Source organism: Dipodomys merriami, unplaced genomic scaffold (genome assembly GCF_024711535.1).
Source record: "Dipodomys merriami isolate MVZ:Mamm:240054 unplaced genomic scaffold, mDipMer1.0.p SCAF_915, whole genome shotgun sequence".
NCBI lineage: Eukaryota > Metazoa > Chordata > Mammalia > Rodentia > Heteromyidae > Dipodomys > Dipodomys merriami.
This window is the reverse complement of record NW_027206530.1, coordinates 1-22,500: the sequence shown is the minus strand read 5'-3', so window position 1 is coordinate 22,500 and position 22,500 is coordinate 1. Positions and strand designations below refer to the sequence as shown.

Sequence of the window (22,500 nt, the reverse complement as noted above, 5' to 3'; positions counted from 1 at the left end):
CAGGGCACTTAGCAAACGCCGCGAGCAGCGAGGGGGGATGGATGAGAGCCCACGCGGGTCGCTGGGTGGCGGAGCCGGGTGAGACCTGTGGAATCAATGTGTGGGCTTTACCACAAGGCAAGTGAACGCTGGGGGAGGTGGAGAACAAACCCTTCACCTGGCCGCTCAAGCCTCAGCCATCCTACCCCAAGGAGGTCAGCGCCTGTCTCTTCCTCCAAGGACAGCCACAACCAACCACCCTACGACCACCTGGCCAAGGGTCCACAGCGCTGCCACACGCCCTTCCGCAGCTCAGCGCCTCGGCCCTGGGTCCCAGGGCTTCTGGCAGCGAAGCTCCTCCTCACAGGAGGACAAAGCCGCAGGCAGGGCTGTGGGTCAGCCCTGGATAAGAACGTATCAGCTGAAAGTGACAACTTGGGGACAGAAAGGCCCATGACTAGTCATAACGCCGCCAAGACTTGTCCTTTCTCTGTTTTTCCAGCTCAGCCACTTTCTAGCTGTGTGACCGGGGAGGCAACTCACTTGGATTCTTTGTTTCTCATTTCCCTCTGTAAGACCAGACAGTGCAACAAGGCCAAGGTAAACGGTGCACTGCCAAGGACACAGGGCTGAGCCCTCAGTAAACGCGAGCTATCGCAGTGTTGTCTTTGGATCTGGGAAAGGAATGGATTTGGGACTCCGCCTCAACCAGTCAAGGAAACAGACACATCACAGAGTTTTTCTTCAGTGTGCAACGAGTGCGGGTGGAGAGACGGAGAGATGGAGAGACGGAGAGACGGAGAGACGGAGGCGAGCCAATGAGCGAACTCCCTCAGCCTGCATCCAGCGTGACTGTAGGCCAGTGTGGAAATCAACCCTGAAGCACCTTAAAAATCCTGGTAGAGAGGGTCCCAGGAATTGGAAGTGTGCCAGACTTACACAAAAAAAGCCAAGGTAGCGTAAGGACCTAAGTTCACGCCCCAGGGCCAGTGCCAGAAAAAAAAAGGTTACCAGACAAGCACTCAGAGAAGTTCATCCCAGAGCTGCTCACAAGAGCAAAGACGAAATTAGAGGTGGCTAAAGACCTAACCACAGAGCGTGGCACCGTCAGCAGGGGCCTCCCGGGGGGTGGGGGGGGGCGTAAACAACCAACACCTTTTTTACACTGGTTACGTTCAAGTTCGGACCTTGTTTTGTGCTGGACGGCCTGAGCCACATTCTCCCCTGTGCTGGGTGAAGGCCTGGACACTGCACCCACCAGGCCCAGTTCCGACCCTCTCCCTCTCCTGCCTTCCTGTATGTTTCATTTTTCTCTGGTGATCACGTAGATAATACTTGCCTAATTTCTCCTTTTGTCAAAGAAGGGAAATTTTACTAATAAGGAGCTCTTGCAATTTAGGACATAGGAAATGGCCTGGGCTTTGTCAGTCTTGACTTTGGGCCATGAGCAAGGAGCTTGCCTTCTCTGTCCCCTGTTCCCTCCTCTGGGAAAGGTGACCACCTGTGATTCCCCCTGCCCCCTCCACTCCAGGATCTATGGAGACACGGGGCAGGACGGGCTGTGAAATCCTAAGCCTTTTTCTCCCACCACATCTGAGTGGCATCCTTGGGAAGGGGGCTGGTGGTGGGCCTGGTGGGGGCGGTGAGGGCTATGCTCCGTGTGCTGGAGCTGGTCCCCAGTATGGCGGTGTCAGAAGGGGGTGGAACATTCAAGCGGCAGCAAGTAGCTCTCAGGGGGATGAATACATTTCTCCTGAGGCCATCCACCTGGGCCTCATTCTGTAATGTGAAGCCCTGGTGATGTCTTAGGATGAGAGGTCATCATGACAGACAAGACATTCCAGGTACCATGGCCTTGAATCTCCAGAACTAAACCTCTTTTCTTTATAGAGTTCCTTACAGCAATAGAAAAGGGACTGCTTCCAACGAGAAGGGTAAGGTCTATGCCCGCTGTTGCGGGCACTCTGGTGCTGGGCTTGTTTTGTCATCTGGGAGATGAGAGGGAGAGGATATGTAAATTCTCCTTGGGCTTTCCCCACCCATAGGCTTTACTATTTCTTTTCAAATGAAACAGATTCCTCCAGTTAACACAGTAGTTCTGTTCCTTAAAATCAGGCGTTCTGTGCAATACAAAGCCAGAATTCCATTTCCTATTAAATGGAAAAAAATTATAAAACATTATTCACCATCAGGCTCTCTACTAATTTCCTGGAATAGCGCCAACACGGAGGAGCTCTCCCAGGGCGGCACGTAAACAATCCTGATCCCCGAGGTTACAACTGCTGCGGGGCCCTGGCTGTGCACCCAGCGGCCTGCTCTCCCACCAGCTGGCCTCTCTGCTTGCCTCTCCAGTCGTCCACATCCAATTCGGATGCTCTTCTGGCTGCACCTAGAACTTACGTGAAACACCCTGTCAACACTGCGCCCTTCCAGGCAGCGGCACAGCAGAGGTGGACAAGGCCGCGGCTGCACCTTTCCCTGCAGCAGTGCCTGGCCTCCCGCCGGCTCCCCTCTCGGCTCCCGTCCTCCTGGGAATTCGCTCCTTCAATCCCATCGCCCTCTCCTGTGCTACTTGCTACAGGCTGAGAATCCTTTCTCCAAAACGCTTAGGACCAGAAGTGTTCAGGTTTGGAGTGTCTGGCATCCTCTATACGAGGTAAGCAACCCTAACGGGAAGATCTGAAACTTGAAACTTTTTGAAGAGCATTCTAATTTTAGGAATCTTCAGATTTCTGATTTCCAGGTTTGCGATACTCATTCCGTATTATTATCCCAATGTGGCAGAGGCTGGAACTGAGGCACAGACTTGTGACACACGAGTGTAGGTTTATCTGGCTGATGAGCAGCTGCAGGAGGTTTCAGGGCAGGCAGGAGAGCCCTGTAAAGGCCACATCCTCTGCTGGGGCAGGGAGCGCACAGCCGCCCTCCGCACCTCTCCCTGCCCAGCCCTCACCCTCAGGCAAACACGGAGCCGCAGACGGAGCCGGAGCCGAGCCTTACCCACAGCTTCCCGTCATAGTAGTAAGCCCCCAGGAGCTTCACGATGTAGGGGTGGTCGCAGGTGGCGAGGATCTCAATCTCCACAATGTAGTCCTCCAGCTCCTCCTCACTCTTGGTCTCAATGACCTTAGCTGCGGCCAAGTCTCCCGTCTCCTTGTTCTTGGCCTGTAAGGTGGAGACACAGAAGGTCAACAAGGCACCAGATCCCTGGAGACCACTCCTGAGTGGGAAACTGAGGCTGGCTCTGCATGGGAACAAAGTGCAAGCAGAACATGGCAAGGGCCTGTCAGCCCACGGTGCATGCAAGACGCGACCTCCGTGCTTCGTAAGAACGGTGGAATAAAGCACAAGAAGGGCTAGCTCTGCAAATACCAACATGGGAAGGTTGAACAGGCATGTTTCATGAATCATCTCACACAGAAAGAAGGGCTGGGGTAACTGAGAGAGGCAGGGGAGAGAGAGAATGAAACCAGTCCTAAATAAGTAAATTACAGAGACATTGCTTACTGGCCAAATGTCTGTGCCTCTCTCTCCCTCCCTCTCCTCTCTCTCTCTGTCTCTCTTTCTCTGTCTCTGTCTCTCTGTCTCTCTCTCGTTTTGATAAAAACAGAACAAAAACCTTTGCACCTACTAGGCTAGAAGCAAGGACAGAGCATAACCAGCGTGGACAGTGAGGATATAGCACTTGGGATCCTGAGCACCGTGAGAAGGTGCAGCCACCACGGAAGAGCCCCATGCCCAGGGGGCTGGTCCTCAGGCGGGGGACGCAGCACCCTCACCGGAGCCAGATGTGGACCCACCGAAGCTCAGGTAAGGAATCAACAAAACCTGACAGCCAACTACAAGGGTATTATTCATCCATTACAAGGGATGGCATTCGATGCACGATGAGGCAGGAACAAACCTTGAAAACATCATACTAGTGAATACGACAGGTACAAAGGCCAAAGTCTGTATGAGTCAAACTCAGAGATAGAAACTCAAACAAAAGTTATGGGGTGGGGAGGAGTGAGTAGAGCTTGGCTGGGAGATAATAAAGTCTGGAATATCAGTGGTGCAGACAGCTGTACAGCCTGTGAGCTTCTGGGATGCCGTGGAACTGTACACTTACAAAAGGCTAAAGTGATGAACACAGCGCATGCTACCAGAACTCAAGCAGAAGAGAGGAAAGAGACCTAACCTAGCACTCCTACAAGCGAACCCACCCAGCCCCCAGGAGCTCCTGGGAGCCTGAGGCCTGAGGGGCTGGTGCCTGCCCACCGAGCACCCTGAGGTCAGAGTCCTGTCCAAGCCCAGGGACCTGGCTGACTGGGTTACTGGGCACCACCACGGCATCTTCACCACCTCCTTCCAGGCCCAGAGGTCACACCCTATGCTGGCCTCCGGGGAATGCCGACGGCTGCCACCGCTCTGCGCTCCCAAGCAGGAGCCGTAAGAATGACCCACGCGGATGGACCCCAACCAACCCCTCAGCTGAAGATGAACCATAACCTGGGCCAGGATCAACCCTCTGCTGAGGATAAACCATAACCTCAGCCAGGATCAACCCTGTGCTGAAGATGAACCATAACCTCAGCCAGGACTAACCCCTCAGCTGAAGATAAACCATAAACTCAGCCAGGATTAACCCTGTGCTGAAGATAACCCATAACCTCAGCCAGAATTAACCCTGTGCTGAAGAAAACCCATAACCTCAGCCAGGATCAACCCTCTGCTGAAGATAAACCATAACCTCAGCCAGGATCAACCCTCTGCTGAAGATAAACCATAACCTCAGCCAGGATCAACCCTCTGCTGAAGATAAACCATAACCTCAGCCAGGATTAACCCCTGTGCTGAAGATAAACCATAATCTCAACCAGGATTAACCCCTCTGTTGAAGATAAACCATAACCTCGGCCAAGATCAGTCACTCTACTGACACAAAGCTTGGCAGCTATGGAGTGTGGAGACTACACAGGACATTAGGACTGACATTAGTCACATTCTCCCATTTCCCAGACAATACTCTAAGGCTTGGAAGTACTGGGCCATCCAACTGGTGTTAACTGAGGCCAAATTAAGAGAAGGACATTCTCCTAGAGAACAAGACAGCCTTCACTTAGAAGAATTTGCTGTGGGTACCACTGCCTTCCCCTAACACAATTCTCCTCCCTTGACTTTTCTTCAACCTGCTCACTCCACCTCCCACTGCAAGGGAGCGAACACCTCACAGCCAATGGTGGGTACGTGACTCTGACTGGGTGGCCAATCAGAAGACTGCCTTTCCTCAGGGCACAGTGACTAGCTCAAGAATAAACACATGACCAAGTCTACCAATGAACTAACGTTTAGAACAATGGCTAAAACCACCATGCTGGCTGCAAGACAGATGTTTCCCCAGAGGGACTGGAAAAGAAAGGAGGCCCAGGCTGGCTGGGAGCACAGTTCAATCCCATCCATTTTCGGATATTTTTTATCTAGGAAAACTGCACCTGTAGTTCCAGCTACTTGGGAGGCTGAAGCCAGAGGAGCTCTTGAGCCCCAGAGTGAGGGGGAAGAAAACACAGGTATTCAGAGAGGTGAAGTCATCTGCTCAGTCCTACAGCAGGTAAAGAACAGAGCTAGGAGCCCATGCAGTTTCAAATCCTTTGCACCAGATTTCACCAGAGGTGTCTGTAACTGCTGCAAAAGTCCCATCTGACCTCATGTTCCCTCTGTGTGGCCAGAGGGTTGGGACTGGAGGAGGGGGGAGGGGTCCTAGGGAGTGAAGGGAGATCCAAGTAGATAGTTTCGGGGAGGGCGTGGGAGTGAACGGGCAAGGCCTCACATCACAGACAAGGGGCTGTCTGTGGCTGCTGGCCTCTCCCTCCCACTGGCCGAGGCAGGGTCAGGGTCCAGACAAGGGTGAGGGGCTCCTGGCCCAGGCCTCCCTGCCAGCCAGCGGTGACTCACGCCTCGGCCCACACCCTCGACAGCAGACACAGTGTCCACAGTGTTTTCTGGCCCAGACACCCCTGTGGGGACAATCATCCCCTTGTGCAGGCTGGGGCCTGGCCTAGAGGAGGTGGGGCTGGGGGCTCAGTCTCCAGCACATGGGACCCTCCCAGCCTAGAGGAGGTGGGGCTGGGGGCTCAGTCTCAGCACAGGGGACCCTCCCAGCCTAGAGGAGGTGGGGCTGGGGGCTCAGTCTCCAGCACAGGGGACCTCCCTACCTAGAGGAGGTGGGGCTGGGAGCTCAGTCTCCAGCAGAGGGGACCTCCCAGCCTAGAGGAGGTGGGGCTGGGGGCTCAGTCTCCAGCACAGGGGACCTTCCCACCTAGAGGAGGTAGGGCTGGGGGCTCAGTCTCAGCACAGGGGACCCTCCCAGCCTAGAGGAGGTGGGGCTGGGGGCTCAGTCTCCAGCACAGGGGACCCTCCCACCTAGAGGAGGTGGGGCTGGGGGCTCAGTCTCCAGCAGAGGGGACCTCCCACCTAGAGGAGGTGGGGCTGGGGGCTCAGTCTCCAGCAGAGGGGACCTCCCCACCTAGAGGAGGTGGGGCTGGGGGCTCAGTCTCCAGCAGAGGGGACCTCCCCACCTAGAGGAGGTGGGGCTTGGGGCTCAGTCTCAGCACAGGGGACCCTCCCAGCCTAGAGGAGGTGGGGCTGGGGGCTCAGTCTCCAGCACAGGGGACCCTCCCACCTAGAGGAGGTGGGGCTGGGGGCTCAGTCTCCAGCAGAGGGGACCTCCCACCTAGAGGAGGTGGGGCTTGGGGCTCAGTCTCCAGCACAGGGGACCTTCCCCAGCCTAGTTCCCGGCCCCACCCCAGGGCCCGGCCAGCCCACTCAGGGACTGGGGGCTCCCTGAGAACCATGGCACCACCGTACCATGGGGACAGGCCCAGGCCTCCTCTTCTGGCTGTCAGCTGACCACCGTGTCCTCCTGTCCTCACAGGAAATAGCTGACATGCCAGGCTCAAGAACTAGAGAACTTTAGCTGCTACCCCCAACTCCAGAACTGCAGCCCCCATTCTGACGTGCAGAAACTGAGTCCACATCTACCTGCCTAAGAGGCGTGGGAAGAGCACTCGCCAAGCCTCGCCCTGACCCCACCAGAACCTGCACCCGGCCTGGGAGCCCTAGGAGCTCCCCGGAACAGAATCCGGGGGGCACCCATTCCCATTCCTCTTTTTGGATTCAAATCTGCAGTTTTCCTAAAGAACCGCCCCTCTTCTCTGTGTCCCAGGGGCTCAGGAGGGTACCATGGCCTCCCCCAGGCCAGGTACAGACTCACCCGCCCTGTCCGTCACTGAACTGAGGCGTCGGGCAACCACGGAGACCTGGAGGGTTTCTGTTTCTGATTTTTTTGTATGCTAGTTAGATAGTAGAGAAACAGCTTCTTTCTCTAGGATGGCTAAACTGGTAGAACGGGGTTGCTAGGCTGATCAGAGGGTCCTGTCGCCATTCTTTCAGAAAGCCTGCCAGAGCAAGAAGCAGGGCCCGCAAAGGGTGGAGAGAGAAGAGAGCTAACAACTCTGTAGGGCGCCCGGACCGGCTGCTCCTGAAGGCAGCTTCCTTAGACAGTTCCAGAAGCCAACAAACCCCTTGGGGTTCCTACCACATGCCACCAAAAAGCAAATGAATTTCCAGTCTCAAGGCTCCCACGGAGAGCAGGCATCTGAGGACACATCCACTCCCTTCATGGCCAACAAAGGACACGCTGCCACTGCCAAGGCCCCCAACGTGGTGATCGGGCCCTGGGGGCCATGCAGAGGCCACACACAGGCCAGCAGAAACCGCAGAGGATCCTGCTGAAAGTGGGGAGAGCCACTGCACATGTGACAGATCAGCAAAGCCAGACAATCCCGACAACGCCTGCGCAGGCTCGGCCCCGGGGTACAACAGGTCAACTCTTCTCAGACCAGACTATGAAATAGCTCCTATCTTCTAAAGGCAGCATTTGGTAATGACTTGACTTTGGTGTGGTTTGGTTTGGGTCTTTGAGAATGGAACCCTATGCAGTTCAACTGCATCCTGAACTCAAGATCCTCCTGCCCCAGTCTCCCAAGTGCTGAGATTACAGATGTGTGTCAAAGCACCCAGCTATTAACAGATTTAAGCCTACTGTCCATCATCTCTGGATATTTGAGGCCAAGAAGCATTAAAAAACAACAGCAAATGTACGAGAGTGGGTTTCCATCAGTCTACTGTATATCAGAAAAAAGGTGCAAATATCCTAAGTGTTTACTGGGATACTAAACAATAGCTTAAAATGTTAGATAACAAAATGCAAGGATGAGAAGAAGTAGTTGTTAAGTCACCATTGTAAATGACCAAGCAGGGCAGTGACGTTGTGGCGGGGTCAGAGCAGGGAACACTAAGCCCCTGTGGACAGGGCCCAGCCGAGCCCAGAGCTGATGGACAGGGCCCAGCCGAGACCAGAGCAGATGGACAGGACCCAGCCGAGCCCAGAGCGGATAGGCAGGACCCAGCCGAGCCCAGAGCAGGCGGACAGGGCCCAGCCGAGCCCAGAGCAGGCGGACAGGGCCCAGCCGAGCCCAGAGCGGGTGGACAGGGCCCAGCCGAGACAAGAGCGGGTGGACAGGACCCAGCCGAGCCCAGAGCGGATGGACAGGACCCAGCCGAGCCCAGAGCAGATGGACAGGGCCCAGCCGAGCCCAGAGCGGATGGACAGGGCCCAGCCGAGACAAGAGCGGATGGACAGGGCCCAGCCGAGCCCAGAGCAGATGGACAGGGCCCAGCCGAGCCCAGAGCGGGCGGACAGGGCCCAGCCGAGCCCAGAGCGGATGGACAGGGCCCAGCCGAGCCCAGAGCAGATGGACAGGGCCCAGCCGAGCCCAGAGCGGGCGGACAGGGCCCAGCCGAGCCCAGAGCGGATGGACAGGGCCCAGCCGAGCCCAGAGCGGATGGACAGGGCCCAGCCGAGCCCAGAGCGGATGGACAGGGCCCAGCCGAGCCCAGAGCGGGTGGACAGGGCCCAGCCGGGACCAGAGCGGATGGACAGGGCCCAGCCGGGACCAGAGCAGATGGATATGGTCCAGCCGAGCCCAGAGCGGGCGGACAGGGCCCAGCCGACACAGTGGTCATCACAACAGGGACCTCACGGAAGGGTGCAGAAGCAGTCTGCTCACCCCAGAACCACTGCGCTGTCCTCTGTGGCAGCCACCAGCCAATTTAAACAGAAAAGACACGGAGGGAAACGTTTGGTTTGTCCGTCACATTCCCCACGTTTCAAGTACAGAATAACCACGTATGGGGCAGAGCAGACACTGAAGCTGTTATCCCTGCAGTAAGTTCTGCCCCTTGTCCGCTGGAAGAGAGGCCTCTCCCGGAGGTGAGGGAGCGCCCCAAAGTCAAATATGAGCATGAGGGCTAGGGGAGACAAGACAATCAGACAGACGGGAGGTGGAACTGGACGGCCAGACTGGTAGGTGACTGGGATCGGAAGGAGGAGGGGAGACAAGAACAGAAAGACGCAGCGAGAAAAGGAAGAAGAGGGAGTCTGTGACCCCAGCAGAGAGAGTGATGTGCTCCGCGTAAGAGAAGACAAGAGAGAAGGCTGAGGCCCCCTTTCTCCTCTGCATATTAGATTTCTGACTCTCCAGCCACTCTTGTGTTGCAAGATGGCACTTCGTTACCTCAGAGGACCCCAAGCCCTGGGCCAGGTCAGGAGGGTTCTCCGCCAAGTGGAGCGGACGCACTGCCCCTCCACCATCGCTCTGCCTAGTTTCAGCTCAGCAGAACTCCACAGCCCAGTTTTCAGAGCACTCCAGGAAGGCTAAGATTATGAAGCACAAGAGCAGGGGAGTGAGGGACTTCTAAAGCATGTGCTCAATGCTCTCCCGCAGGGAGGGCCACTTGGGCATGGCCAAGAATCACTAAGCCTCAAAAGTCCTTCTGGGCTTGGAGGGCCAAACCCAAACAGAAGAGGCCCTGAGGGTACCACATCGTAGTCTTGGCTGAAAACCCGAGCAACCTGTCCAACTTGGCCTAGTTCGTGGGAGCCCTCTGAGGAAGTCATGAGGAATCCAACCCTGGGACAACAGGACAAAGGAGGCAGAAAGGTAATCATGGGCTCTGCCTACCCAAGGAAGGTGGAAGGCAGGAGAGAGGGGCGGGGGTGTCAGAGCAGCAGGCGGGGGGCCCTTCAGGCAGCACAACCCGTGGCAGGCCCCTGGGCACTGCTGCATCAACTGCTTTTCTGGATGAACAACATTCTCCATGCTGCTTTTTGTTGTTCCAAAAACAATGCTCACTCATAAAAGACCACCTTAAAAACTAGAATGGCACGGAGAGGAAAGTCCAAGCCACTCAGGCTCTTAGAGGTAACTGCCTTTCCCTGTTGACACACCTCTTTCCCTCGGATGGCTGGCAATCTCTAGGCTGAGGGCTTCTGGGGGACCGGTGGAAAGTGACCTTGTCCGTCATGTCCACTTCTCACGATGACAGTCCTTCCTGGGCGGCGGCCGGGAGCAGTCGCTGAGCTGGCGTGGGACGGGGCACAGGACGGTGTGGGCCCTAGCAAGAGCCTCGGCTTCCCCAGTCTCCAGCTAAGTAAGAAGAGCTGCGCACACTGAGGGGCCATTTCCTTTTTCTTCTTCAATGAATCCTTAGGTTAGCGCAGAATGTGGGAGGGGCACAGAGTAAGTGTCAATACGCACCCGCCCCCTCCTTCACAGCAGATACTGACTGAGCCCCACACTGGGGACCAGGGGCACGTGTGCTGGGAATGGCCAAGCCCTCTACTACCTACCACTGGCCACCATCACCTGCCCACCGCCCGTGAGAAGTGACTCCTCCCTGGGCTCACCCACCAGCCCTCCCTGGACCTGGAGGGCAGAAGACAAACAAGAAGGTGCACAAAGACACCCCGCTGTGGCAAGAGCTGTGGAGGAGCTGTCAGCACAGGGAGGGGCGGCCTGAGGAGGAACCTGAGCGGGAAGACTCAGGGGAGGGAGGCCGCCCGGCCCACTCACAGGAAGACAGTGGGCAGCCAGTGCACAGCACGGCTGCCGCCTTCCTGGACTGAGGCGGGCGGGGCCGACCCCAGCCAGCATCCTCCACCCCTCACCCTCACTATGGACGGCCTGCTGGCAAGGAAAACACATCAGAAAGTTACAGGGAGTAAAAGGGGAAATGCAGCAAAGGGGGAGCGGAGAGAAAGGGGAAGAGAAAGTACGAGGTGGAAGACACGCCCAAGGGAAGAGCCAGGGCTAGAGGCCCCTCGGTGGGCCGGTCCCACCGCCATGCCGCCCCTCCCCTCTCCGCGGGCCTGCCCAGAGCACCGCTGCCCGGGTAGGCAGGCTGAGGCAGACCTGGGGCAAGGCTCCCCTCCCAGGAAAAGGAGCTCCAAGGCCACACGGAGTGACACTGACAACCTCTGTCCTGCACACACACACCTCTCCCTCCGGAGAGGCCCTGGCAGAGAGGACTAGGCCCTCATCCCAGCCCTGCCACAGACAGGCTGAGCAACCCTGAGCAAGTTCCTGAACCTCTCTGGGCCTCTGCTTTGTTGAATGTGGAGTGAGGACAAACCCCTACCTTTCAGGTGGAGCAGGGCCCTCGCAGCGCCTGGCACACAGAGCGTACTCAATGAACAACTGTAAGGCAGACACCTACGTGAGCTCCTCCTGCACAAGTGGTCTCACTGACTCCTTTCTCCCCAGGGCCCCAGCGTGACAGATGGCAAGTAGAACCATGTAGCACTGTGGCACCAACTGGGCAGCTCAGAGACATGGGAGCAGAGGTGAGGAGCTTCCCAGCCCCCACACCCTACAGGGGTTGGGGCAGGCAGAGCCTAGGTCCTGCGCCCTCTCTGATCCAAGTGAACGCGCGCCTCTTTCACCAGCTCACCCTCCCTGCTCTCCTTCCTCCCTCCCCCTCTGGGCTGCTGGGCACGGGGCCCTTTCCACCCTGGGCCCCAACCTCAGCTTCGGCTGCCAACACCTCCGGTCCTCAGGATGCAGCGGCTCTGACCCGGCCTCACTGGCCACCTAGGCCTGGGGCAGCTGGGAAAATCACCCCTGCTCCCAGATTTGGCCCCAAAATGTCATGACCTGGGCCTCCTGGCCAGGCCCTGGGAGGCCCTCCCGTGACGTCAGCCTGACACCTCTAAGGCCCCCACTGGCCTCCAGAGGCATGAGCGTCTGTGTAGCCCGCAGGCACGCACTGGGGCTCTAACTGCCAAGGGGGTCATCTCGGGAATGTGCCCGGCCCAGGAGTTGTCAGACGTGAGGGCCACGCCCTCACAAACAGGACTCCTGTCTTCAGAAATAAAACAACACCAAACACAGTGCCTGGTTCCACCACAGAGCAACACGGCAGCCGCCATCCACGCAAAGTGGTCCCCGGCAGACACCAAACCATGAAGCTTGAACGCTCAGGCTACGCAGCCAGAGACCGAAAAGCCCCAGCTGCCTCTGAGAACTGGCCCTGGCCAGGCCCAGCTCCAAACCCGCTGACCGCTTGTTGGACTGAGGGGGCAGCACATGGTTTGGCGCAGCACCACCTTGCACAGAGGCCACACCAGCACGACTGGACAGAGAGCCCGTCCAAATCAACACTCACTAAGCAGGGCAGCGGAGACTCACGTCTGTTAGCTGCTCAGGAAGGAGAGCCAAGGATCAGGATTAGAAGCCAGCTTGGGCATGAGACTTTTATCTCTAGTTAATCACCAAAAAATTAAATGGGGAGAGCTGTGGCTCAAGGGGTAGAGCGCCAGCCCCAGTAGAAAAGCTAAGGGACAACACCCAGGCCTTGAGTTCAAGCCCCAGTACCAGCCCTCACTGGATTTCAAAGACTTGGCTCTAATTCTGTATTTCTCAGATGTTGAAAGGATGGGTATCTTCCAAACTGACTCTCCCTGCTCTCTCCCCTGCCCACCCTAGCGCTGTCCCGCAGCTCCTGCCCCTCTGCCCCAGCAGCGGCTCTGCTGGCCGAGAGGCAACGGCCCATCTGATGCTCCACAGCACTGGTGAGCAACTCACATCCGGCCCACCCCAGCAGGAGCCATTCAACCAGGCCTCAGGCCACTCGAGCTCAAGGGGCAGCAGTGGCCACCTCAGGCCGCCCTGCCCAGTCTTCTGCCTGGCTTCCCTCTCTCCACCTCCATCACCAGCCCGAGCTCCTCTCAGGTGGAAGCTTCTAGCCCACAGGCCTTTGTTGGTCTCTGTGTAGCTCTAACAGGCAGCGTCTCCTTCCTCTGCAGGTGACATGGCTCTAGCTTCTGCACCGACTGTGTTACTGCTCCCTTTGTGAAAGCCACTCTGCTGCCTTCAGACAACTCCACTGCTCACATGGAAATCCAAGGCCCAGAGAACAGCACGCCATCTTTCCTCAGACTCTGAGATGATGCCAGAGACAGGCAAACCCAGTAGCGTTGGGTTCCACATCTGGCCTGAGATGGAAATAGTTTTTAAAAAACGGAACTGAGCACGTATGCACTCTTTTCTTGTCATTATTCCCCAAACAATGCAATATAAAAGTATTTATGTGTCTTTACACTCAGGTTCTGTCAGTCATCGAAAGATGGTTTACAGTACAGAAGAGAGAAGTTGGGCTACAGCTCAGTGGCAAAGCATTTGCCTAGCAAGGAAACCCGCACCCATTACCAAGAGAGACAAGAATAAAGTGGATGAGAGGCTCCATGCAAACACAAAGCTTTCTGCACTGTCCCCTGGGTGGCGGAAACATCTTCCCTGGGGGCTGACTCACACCTGCGTGGCTTTGCCTCCCCCTCATCTGAGAGCACACCAGCATCTGACAGCCCAAGCTGAAGAGCTGCCTGCTCCAAATGCAGCACTGCCCACGTGGGAGGCTCCGGCCTGGCCCCTGGTGACAGAACAGGAACTGGCCAGCACCTTCGCTGCGTGATGACTGCAGCATCCACAACAGCAAACTGTTTCATAAGCACTTCCTGGGAGGGAACCAGGTGCTACACCCTGGTGTCCTCCCTGGGGCAGCCCCAGGGCCACCCCGCCTCACAGACAAAAGCTAAGGCCCAGAGGCCTTGGCCTGGGGACCACACAGGGCCAGAATGGGACCCGGATCCCACTTACCACCAGCTGTTCTACAGGCCCCAGCAGCAGCTGGTTCTGGGCTGAAGTCCTGGGCTGTTCTGGGGATGGCCCCTGGGTATCTCCCTCACGAGGTAAGGTAGGGACAGGGGCTAAAGTCTGTCCAGTCACCACTTGGCCTACTTTGTAGCCAGCTAAAACAGCTGTGCAGCACCGCTGACCAGCAGGCCCTGGCTGGACACCTTCCTAGGAAGCTCAGGCCATCTAAGTTTCCTGACCAAGTCAGGGATTGACTCACAATAGCATGGACTAGTTTAAAGATACTAGGCCAAAGGAAGCGAGGTCCCTGCCTGGGGCAAACCTCCTTCCGGAGGGGGAGGGGGAGGGGGAGCCAGGAGGGGAGGGCTCAGGAGACAGCGCAGCCCCCACCCCCACCCCAAACCGCAGCCTCCCACTATTTGGGGAGGAGGTGAGAGGCGAAGGCCAGCCAGGGCTCACAGCCCAACCTCGCTGTGATTAAAACAAGCGGGGAGGGACGGTGCCGTCCTTTTCAAGGGCAGCCCAGCTCTGCGCACACCTGAGGCCAAACTGCAGCTGTGAAGGACTCGGAGCTCCGTCCTCAGCAGGAGGGGCAGAGGGGACCTCGGTTCACTGATAGCCCTTTAACCTAGTAACTCCCTTCCGGAGTCTAGCCTAAAAATTAATTTAAAATACAGGAAGGACTTTACAAGTGAGGCCATTTGTACTCAGCTCTGCTGGAACACTGTGAAAATGCCAACAATAGGTCAAGATGTGGTTCTATCCTAAGGTTAGACTTTGGTTATGTACAGGATTTTGTCTGCAGAAAAACCGATATGTGAAGCCGGCAGCCAGTGGCTCACACCTACAATCTCACCTACCCAAGAGGCTGAGATCGGCAGATCAGGGTTCAAAGCCAGCCTGGGCAGAAACGTCTGTGAAACCTTTACCTCCAATTAGCCACCACAAAGCTGGAAGTGGAGCTGGGGTTCACGTGGTAGTGTTAACCTTGACCAAACAAGTTCAGGGACAGCGCCCAGGCCCTTGAGTTCAGTCGCCAGGGCCCCCACACCCCCTGCTCCCCCCTGCACGTACACACACAACTTAAAGTTCAAAGTCAGACTTGTACTTCACTGGGGTGCTGTTGTGCTGGGGCTTCTTGGAGTGGCGATGGCCTAACTCACGCCAGGTGCAATGTCCATGTGGGTACGCCCCCAGCGCTTCTGTTGTATTGCTTTTCAGATAAGGTCCTACTGGCTAACTTTTCCTGGGCTGGCCTTAAACTTGAATCCTCCCACTACCCCTGCCTCTGAAGTAGGTAGGATTATAGGTACTTGCCACCATGCCCAGCAAACACCAAAGCAACTCTCAGAGAGTACGGAAATGCCTGGCCTGCTAGAGTACAGAAATGCCAGGTGCTCCTCTGTGACTACGTGCTCCTCCTCTGTGTATGGCAGGTGCTCCTCTGTGTATGGCTGGTGCTCCTCCTGTGTATGGCAGGTGCTCCTCTGTGTATGGCTGGTGCTCCTCCTGTGTGTGACAGGTGCTCCTCTGTGACTACGTGCTCCTCCTCTGTGTATGGCAGGTGCTCCTCTGTGTATGGCAGGTGCTCCTCCTCTGTGTATGGCAGGTGCTCCTCTGTGTGTGACAGGTGCTCCTCCTGTGTGTAACAGGTGCTCCTCCTGTGTGTGACAGGTGCTCCTCCTCTGTGTATGGCAGGTGCTCCTCTGTGTGTGACAGGTGCTCCTCCTGTGTGTGACAGGTGCTCCTCCTGTGTGTGACAGGTGCTCCTCTGTGACTACGTGCTCCTCCTCTGTGTGTGACAGGTGCTCCTCTGTGTGTGACAGGTGCTCCTCTGTGTATGGCAGGTGCTCCTCTGTGTGTGACAGGTGCTCCTCCTCTGTGTGTGGCAGGTGCTCCTCTGTGTGTGACAGGTGCTCCTCTGTGTGTGACAGGTGCTCCTCTGTGTGTGACAGGTGCTCCTCTGTGTATGGCAGGTGCTCCTCTGTGTGTGACAGGTGCTCCTCCTCTGTGTGTGACAGGTGCTCCTCTGTGTGTGACAGGTGCTCCTCTGTGTATGGCAGGTGCTCCTCTGTGTGTGGCAGGTGCTCCTCTGTGTGTGACAGGTGCTCCTCTGTGTGTGACAGGTGCTCCTCTGTGTGTGGCAGGTGCTCCTCTGTGTGTGACAGGTGCTCCTCTGTGTGTGACAGGTGCTCCTCTGTGTGTGGCAGGTGCTCCTCTGTGTGTGTCAGGTGCTCCTCTGTGTGTGACAGGTGCTCCTCTGTGTGTGTCAGGTGCTCCTCTGTGTGTGGCAGGTGCTCCTCTGTGTGTGTCAGGTGCTCCTCTGTGTGTGACAGGTGCTCCTCCTCTGTGTGTGACAGGTGCTCCTCCTCTGTGTGTGACAGGTGCTCCTCTGTGTATGGCTGGTGCTCCTCCTCTGTGTATGACAGGTGCTCCTCTGTGTGTGACAGGTGCTCCTCTGTGTGTGACAGGTGCTCCTCTGTGTGTGACAGGTGCTCCTCCTCTGTGTGTGACAGGTGCTCCTCTGTGTGTGACAGGTGCTCCTCTGTGTGTGACAGGTGCTCCTCTGTGTGTGACAGGTGCTCCTCTGTGTATGGCAGGTCCTCCTCTGTGTGTGACAGGTGCTCCTCTGTGTGTGACAGGTGCTCCTCTGTGTGTGGCAGGTGCTCCTCTGTGTGTGGCAGGTGCTCCTCTGTGTATGGCAGGTGCTCCTCTGTGTGTGACAGGTGCTCCTCTGTGTGTGACAGGTGCTCCTCCTCTGTGTGTGACAGGTGCTCCTCTGTGTGTGGCAGGTGCTCCTCTGTGTGTGGCAGGTGCTCCTCTGTGTGTGACAGGTGCTCCTCTGTGTGTGGCAGGTGCTCCTCTGTGTGTGACAGGTGCTCCTCTGTGTGTGGCAGGTGCTCCTCTGTGTGTGGCAGGTGCTCCTCCTCTGTGTGTGACAGGTGCTCCTCTGTGTGTGACAGGTGATCCTGTTTGTAACCAGCCACTTGGCTAAAAGCAGTACTTTCCACTCTCCTCTCCTTTCTACCCAACCTTCAGAATGAAGATGTTTCGTAAGAATTCTGAAGCTACATACTTAAGAGCTTTGACTTACGTTCTAGTAATGGACTAGAAATGATTGTCTTTGAAACCAACTTGACATGGGGGATTGGATGAGAATGGTCTTGACTTGGTGCTGAACTAATCCTCCTCTTTTTCTCCCAAGGCATATGGATCAAAAGTTTTCCAAGAGACAGAGGAGAGAAGGGTTCTGTATCAGGAAACTCAAAGACATCCGACCCTGTTGACAAATGTGGACTTGAAGATCTGAGAAGCTCCTGGAACACAAGTCCTGGCGCTCCAGTATCCACGCGGAACACAAGTCCTGGTGCTCCAGTATCCACGCGGAACACAAGTCCTGGCGCTCCAGTATCCACGAGAAACACAAGTCCTGGCGCCTCAGTGCCCGCGTGGAGCACGGGTCCTGGGGCTTCAGTGCCCGCGTGGAGCACGGGTCCTGGCGCCTCAGTGCCCGCGTGGAGCACGGGTCCTGGGGCCTCAGTGCCCGCGTGGAGCACGGGTCCTGGCGCCTCAGTGCCCGCGTGGAGCACGGGTCCTGGTTAGAGCACACCAGGCGGAGGCTGGGACAACTTCACGGCCCCGTGGCTCCCCCGCGGGAGGGCGGCGGCGGCACTGCTGACGCCAGGCGCAGGCGCAGGCGGCCAGGCGCGCGGGGCCTCGGTGCGGGGCCTCGGTGCGGGGCCTCGGTGCGGGGCCTCGGTGCGGGGCCTCGGTGCGGGGCCTCGGTGCGGCCTGGCTCGCGATCCTGATCCTGATAAGCAGCGGTCCCGGAGGCGCCTCACGGAATCCACGCGAGTCCCACGGCCGCCGCTTCTCTGCGGGCCAGGCCGCCCAGCTGTGCACGCGGGCCGGGCTCCGCGGTGGCAGCGCGGGTGACGTGTGCGGTGACAGCGTGGTGACGTGTGCGGCGGCACTAGCACGCGACCGAGCACGTGGCGCCTTCGCGGGCCGCGGGGACCCCGCAGGGCGCGCACGCCCCGTCGTCGTGGTCATAGGACGGGGAGGGCGGTTTCGGGGGGCGGGGGTCCCCACGCCGACCGAACCACGCAGGCCCCTCCGGCCGGGCGTCGCAGCGCCCCGCGGGGCCGCGGCTGGGGACCTGCCGGGCCGAGGGGCGCGGGGTCCGCCGGCGGGCCGGGAGCACGGGGCGGCGGGGACCCCGGGGCTCAGCGCGAAGCGGCGGGAGCCGGGCCTCTCCGGCCCGCGGCCTCGGGTCCCCCGCGGCTCCGCCCTGCGGCCGCCTGGCCGTGGAGTCCGGCGAGCTCCCGGCCGGGCGGGGCGCAGCCGCGGGGGAGCCCGCGTTCCGGGCAGGCTGAGCGCGGGTGGAGCGCGCGCTCGTTCACGTCCGGCTGGGTCGGGGGAGCTGCGGCCCCAGCGGCCGGCGGGGCGGGCGGGGCCCAGCGGGGCGGAGTCGGCAGTGAAGCCCAGGAAGCGGCTGCCCGGCGGGAACCGGGAGGGCGCGGGCCGGGGAGGCCGGCGGGACCAGGGGCTCGCGCGCGCTCTCCCGGGAAGGCGTCCCCCGCCCCGGCCGAGGTGTCAAACGCAAACCCGGAAGCGCCCGGCCCCGGGTCAGAGGGGAAGTCGGGGGCTGAGCGCGCGCTGCTCCCCGCTGGCTCGCCTCGGGTGCGCCCGGCCCCGGAGTCCCCGGCCCCCGCCCCGCCGGCCCCGGAGTCCCCCGGCCCCGGAGTCCCCGGCCCCCGCCCCGCCGGCCCCCGCCCCGCCGGCCCCGGTGTCCCCCGGCCCCCGCCCCGCCGGCCCCGGTGTCCCCCGGCCCCGGTGTCCCCCGGCCCCGGTGTCCCCCGGCCCCCGCCCCGCCGGCCCCGGTGTCCCCCGGCCCCCGCCCCGCCGGCCCCCGCCCCGCCGGCCCCGGTGTCCCCCGGCCCCCGCCCCGCCGGCCGCTCACCTTGTAGACCTTGCCGAAGGCGCCGTCGCCCAGCTCGCCCACGATCTCCCACAGCTCGCCGGGGTCGCGGTCCCGGCGGACGTGCTCATAGTCGCGGGACTTTCTCTTCTCGAAGGTGGACAGGCGCAGGATGCGGCGGAAATTGGCGAACGCCATGGTGGGCGCCGGGGGCCGGGACGCGGGGCCGCAGAGAGGACGGGCTCCGGCGCTGCCCGCCGCCGACCGGGCCAGGCGCGCTCTGGGCTCCGCCGCCCGGAGCTCCCGGAACCGCAGGGCGGCCCCGCCCCCGAGCCCCAGCCAGCCGCTCCGCTGCGCCCGCCCCGCTCTCGCGGCCGCGCCCCTCACTCAGCCGGGCTACGCGGGGACGCGCCCCCCTCCGGCCGCGCGCCCCCCGCGCCCCCCTCCGGCCGCGCGCCCCCCTGTCCCCCCCTCCGGCCGCGCGCCCCCCCTCCGGCCGCGCGCCCCCCCGCGCCCCCCTCCGGCCGCGCGCCCCCCTCCGGCCGCGCGCCCCCCGCGCCCCCCTCCGGCCGCGCGCTCCGCTCCCTGTGCCCCCCTCCAGCCGCGCGCCCCCCGCGCCCCCCTCCGGCCGCGCGCCCCCCGCGCCCCCCTCCGGCCGCGCGCCCCCCTCCGGCCGCGCGCCCCCCTCCGGCCGCGCGCCCCCCGCGCCCCCCTCCGGCCGCGCGCCCCCCGCGGCCCCCTCCGGCCGCGCGCCCCCCGCGCCCCCCTCCGGCCGCGCGCCCCCCGCGCCCCCCTCCGGCCGCGCGCCCCCCGCGCCCCCCTCCGGCCGCGCGCCCCCTGCGCCCCCCTCTGGCCGCGCGCGCTCCGCTCCCTGCGCCCCCCTCCGGCCGAGCGCTCCCCTGTGCCCCCCTCCGGCCGAGCGCTCCCCTGTGCCCCCCTCCGGCCGCGCGCTCCCCTGTGCCCCCCTCCGGCCGCGCGCCCCCTGTGCCCCCCTCCGGCCGCGCGCCCCCCGCGCCCCCCTCCGGCCGCGCGCGCTCCGCTCCCTGTGCCCGGCTCCCCAGCCCTGCCCAGCGCCGCGGGGCGCGTCGGACACTGTAGCTCCTCGCTTCCCAGAGCCCCCGGTTTCAGTGAGCACGCACACACACGCACACGCGCGCACACACACGCATGCGCATACACGCACACAAGCGCGCGCACACACGCACACACGTGCGCACACACACTCGAACTCTGAGGATCACGGTTCGAAGCCGGCCTGGGAAGACGTCCGTGAGCCTCTGATCTCAGTGAAGCAGCAGAAAGCGATGTGGGTCAAGAGGTAGAGCGCCAGCCTTGCGCAGAAAACCTGAGGACAGGCCCGGCCCGAGTTCAAGTCCCGGGCCAGCGCCCTCCCCGCCACCGGAAGTCGACATAACTGTTCTGTCTGCACCACGGAGTCCGCACCTGCAGTCCGGGCCCCGCCGTCCCCGGCCCCGCCGTCCCCGTTCCCGCCGTCCGAGGTCCAGGCGGTCACCCAGCGCGGCTGCCCGTCCTGCGCGTGGCTGTCGATGCGCACGGGGGGCACGGGGGGACGGGGGCCCGGGGACGGGGCCCGGGGTACTGAGGCATGGGGAGGACGAGGCCCGGGGTACTGAGGCATGGGGAGGACGGGGCCCGGGGTACTGGGGCATGGGGAGCACGGGGCCCGGGGTACTGGGGCATGGGGAGCACGGGGCCCGGGGTACTGGGGCATGGGGAGGACGGGGCCCGGGGTACTGGGGGCATAGGGGGGACGGGGCCCGGGGTACTGAGGCATGGGGAGGACGGGGCCCGGGGTACTGGGGGCATAGGGGGGACGGGGCCCGGGGTACTGAGGCATGGGGGGGACGGGGCCCGGGGTACTGAGGCATGGGGGGGACGGGGCCCGGGGTACTGAGGCATGGGGGGGACGGGGCCCGGGGTACTGGGGCATGGGGGGGACGGGGCCCGGGGTACTGGGGCATGGGGGGGACGGGGCCCGGGGTACTGGGGCATGGGGGGGACGGGGCCCGGGGTACTGGGGGCATAGGGGGGACGGGGCCCGGGGTACTGAGGCATGGGGAGGACGGGGCCCGGGGTACTGAGGCATGGGGGGGACGGGGCCCGGGGGTACTGGGGCATGGGGGGGACGGGGCCCGGGGTACTGGGGCATGGGGAGCACGGGGCCCGGGGTACTGGGGCATGGGGAGCACGGGGCCCGGGGTACTGGGGGGCATAGGGGGGGACGGGGCCCGGGGTACTGAGGCATGGGGAGGACGGGGCCCGGGGTACTGAGGCATGGGGGGGACGGGGCCCCGGGGTACTGAGGCATGGGGGGGGACGGGGCCCGGGGGGTACTGGGGCATGGGGGGGACGGGGCCCGGGGTACTGAGGCATGGGGAGGACGGGGGCCCGGGGTACTGAGGCATGGGGGGGGACGGGGGCCCGGGGGTACTGAGGCATGGGGGGGGACGGGGCCCGGGGTACTGGGGCATGGGGGGACGGGGCCCGGGGTACTGGGGCATGGGGGGGACGGGGCCCGGGGTACTGGGGCATGGGGGGACGGGGCCCGGGGTACTGGGGCATGGGGGGGACGGGGCCCGGGGGTACTGGGGCAATGGGGGGGACGGCGGCGGGGGGATGAGGCCCCGGCACGGGGGGGGGGACGCGGCCCGGGGGCGCCCGCAGTCCACTCCACTCCACGTGGCGCTCGTGGGAGCCCCGCCGTCCGGCCCGGATGCCGCTGCCAGCGAGGCCCGGTGCCCCCCGGCTCCGCCCGCCTCCGGTGCCCGCACCCTCGTCCCAGGCTCCGTCCTCGTCCTCGCCGGTCCAAGTGTCCAGGGCGCTTCCTGGGGACGGCCGGGACCTGGCTCTGGCGGATGGAGACCGGAACGGCCTCCGCACGCGCGGCGGCCAGACGTGGCAACCCCACGGCCCCGACCCCACGGCCCCCGGACCCCACGGCCCCCCGCCCGACCCCACGGCCCCGACCCCATGGCCCCCGCCCGACCCCACGGCCCCGACCCCACGGCCCCCCGCCCGACCCCACGGCCCCGACCCCACGGGCCTCGCCCGACCCCACGGCCCCGACCCCACGGCCCCCGCCCGACCCCACGGCCCCGACCCCACGGCCCCCGCCCGACCCCACGGCCCCCGCCCGACCCCACGGCCCCCGCCCGACCCCACAGCCCCGACCCCACGGCCCCCGCCCGACCCCACGGCCCCCGCCCGACCCCACGGCCCCGACCCCACGGCCCCCGCCCGACCCCACGGCCCCGACCCCACGGCCCCGACCCCACGGCCCCGACCCCACGGCCCCGACCCCACGGCCCGACCCCACGGCCCCGACCCCACGGCCCCCGCCCGACCCCACGGCCCCCGCCCGACCCCACGGCCCCGACCCCACGGCCCCCGCCCGACCCCACGGCCCCGACCCCACGGCCCCGACCCCACGGCCCCCGCCCGACCCCACGGCCCCCCGCCCCGACCCCACGGCCCCCGACCCCACGGCCCCCGCCCGACCCCACGGGCCCCGCCCGACCCCACGGGCCCCCGCCGGACCCCACGGCC

The 22,500-nt window shown here is 62.1% G+C and overlaps 1 protein-coding gene and 1 long non-coding RNA gene across 2 annotated transcripts in view; both read right to left on the bottom strand.

The window, feature by feature from the left end:
• LOC138821423 (serine/threonine-protein kinase 10) overlaps nt 1-19,214 on the bottom strand; it is a 54,504-nt gene extending 35,290 nt beyond the window's left edge. The window contains exons 1-2 of the mRNA XM_070013629.1: nt 18,976-19,214; nt 2,980-3,144 (exon numbers count right to left, since the gene is read on the bottom strand). Coding sequence (XP_069869730.1) covers nt 2,980-3,144; nt 18,976-19,131 — 321 coding nt within the window. The 5' untranslated portion in view covers nt 19,132-19,214. The remainder of the gene's footprint in view (nt 1-2,979; nt 3,145-18,975) is intronic.
• Nucleotides 10,549-13,694, bottom strand: LOC138821425 (uncharacterized). The gene is made up of 3 exons (XR_011370155.1): nt 13,674-13,694; nt 11,500-11,558; nt 10,549-10,567 (listed from the first exon to the last, which is right to left on the bottom strand). It is a non-coding gene; the product is annotated as an uncharacterized lncRNA (long non-coding RNA).
• Nucleotides 19,215-22,500: the final 3,286 nt, after the last annotated feature.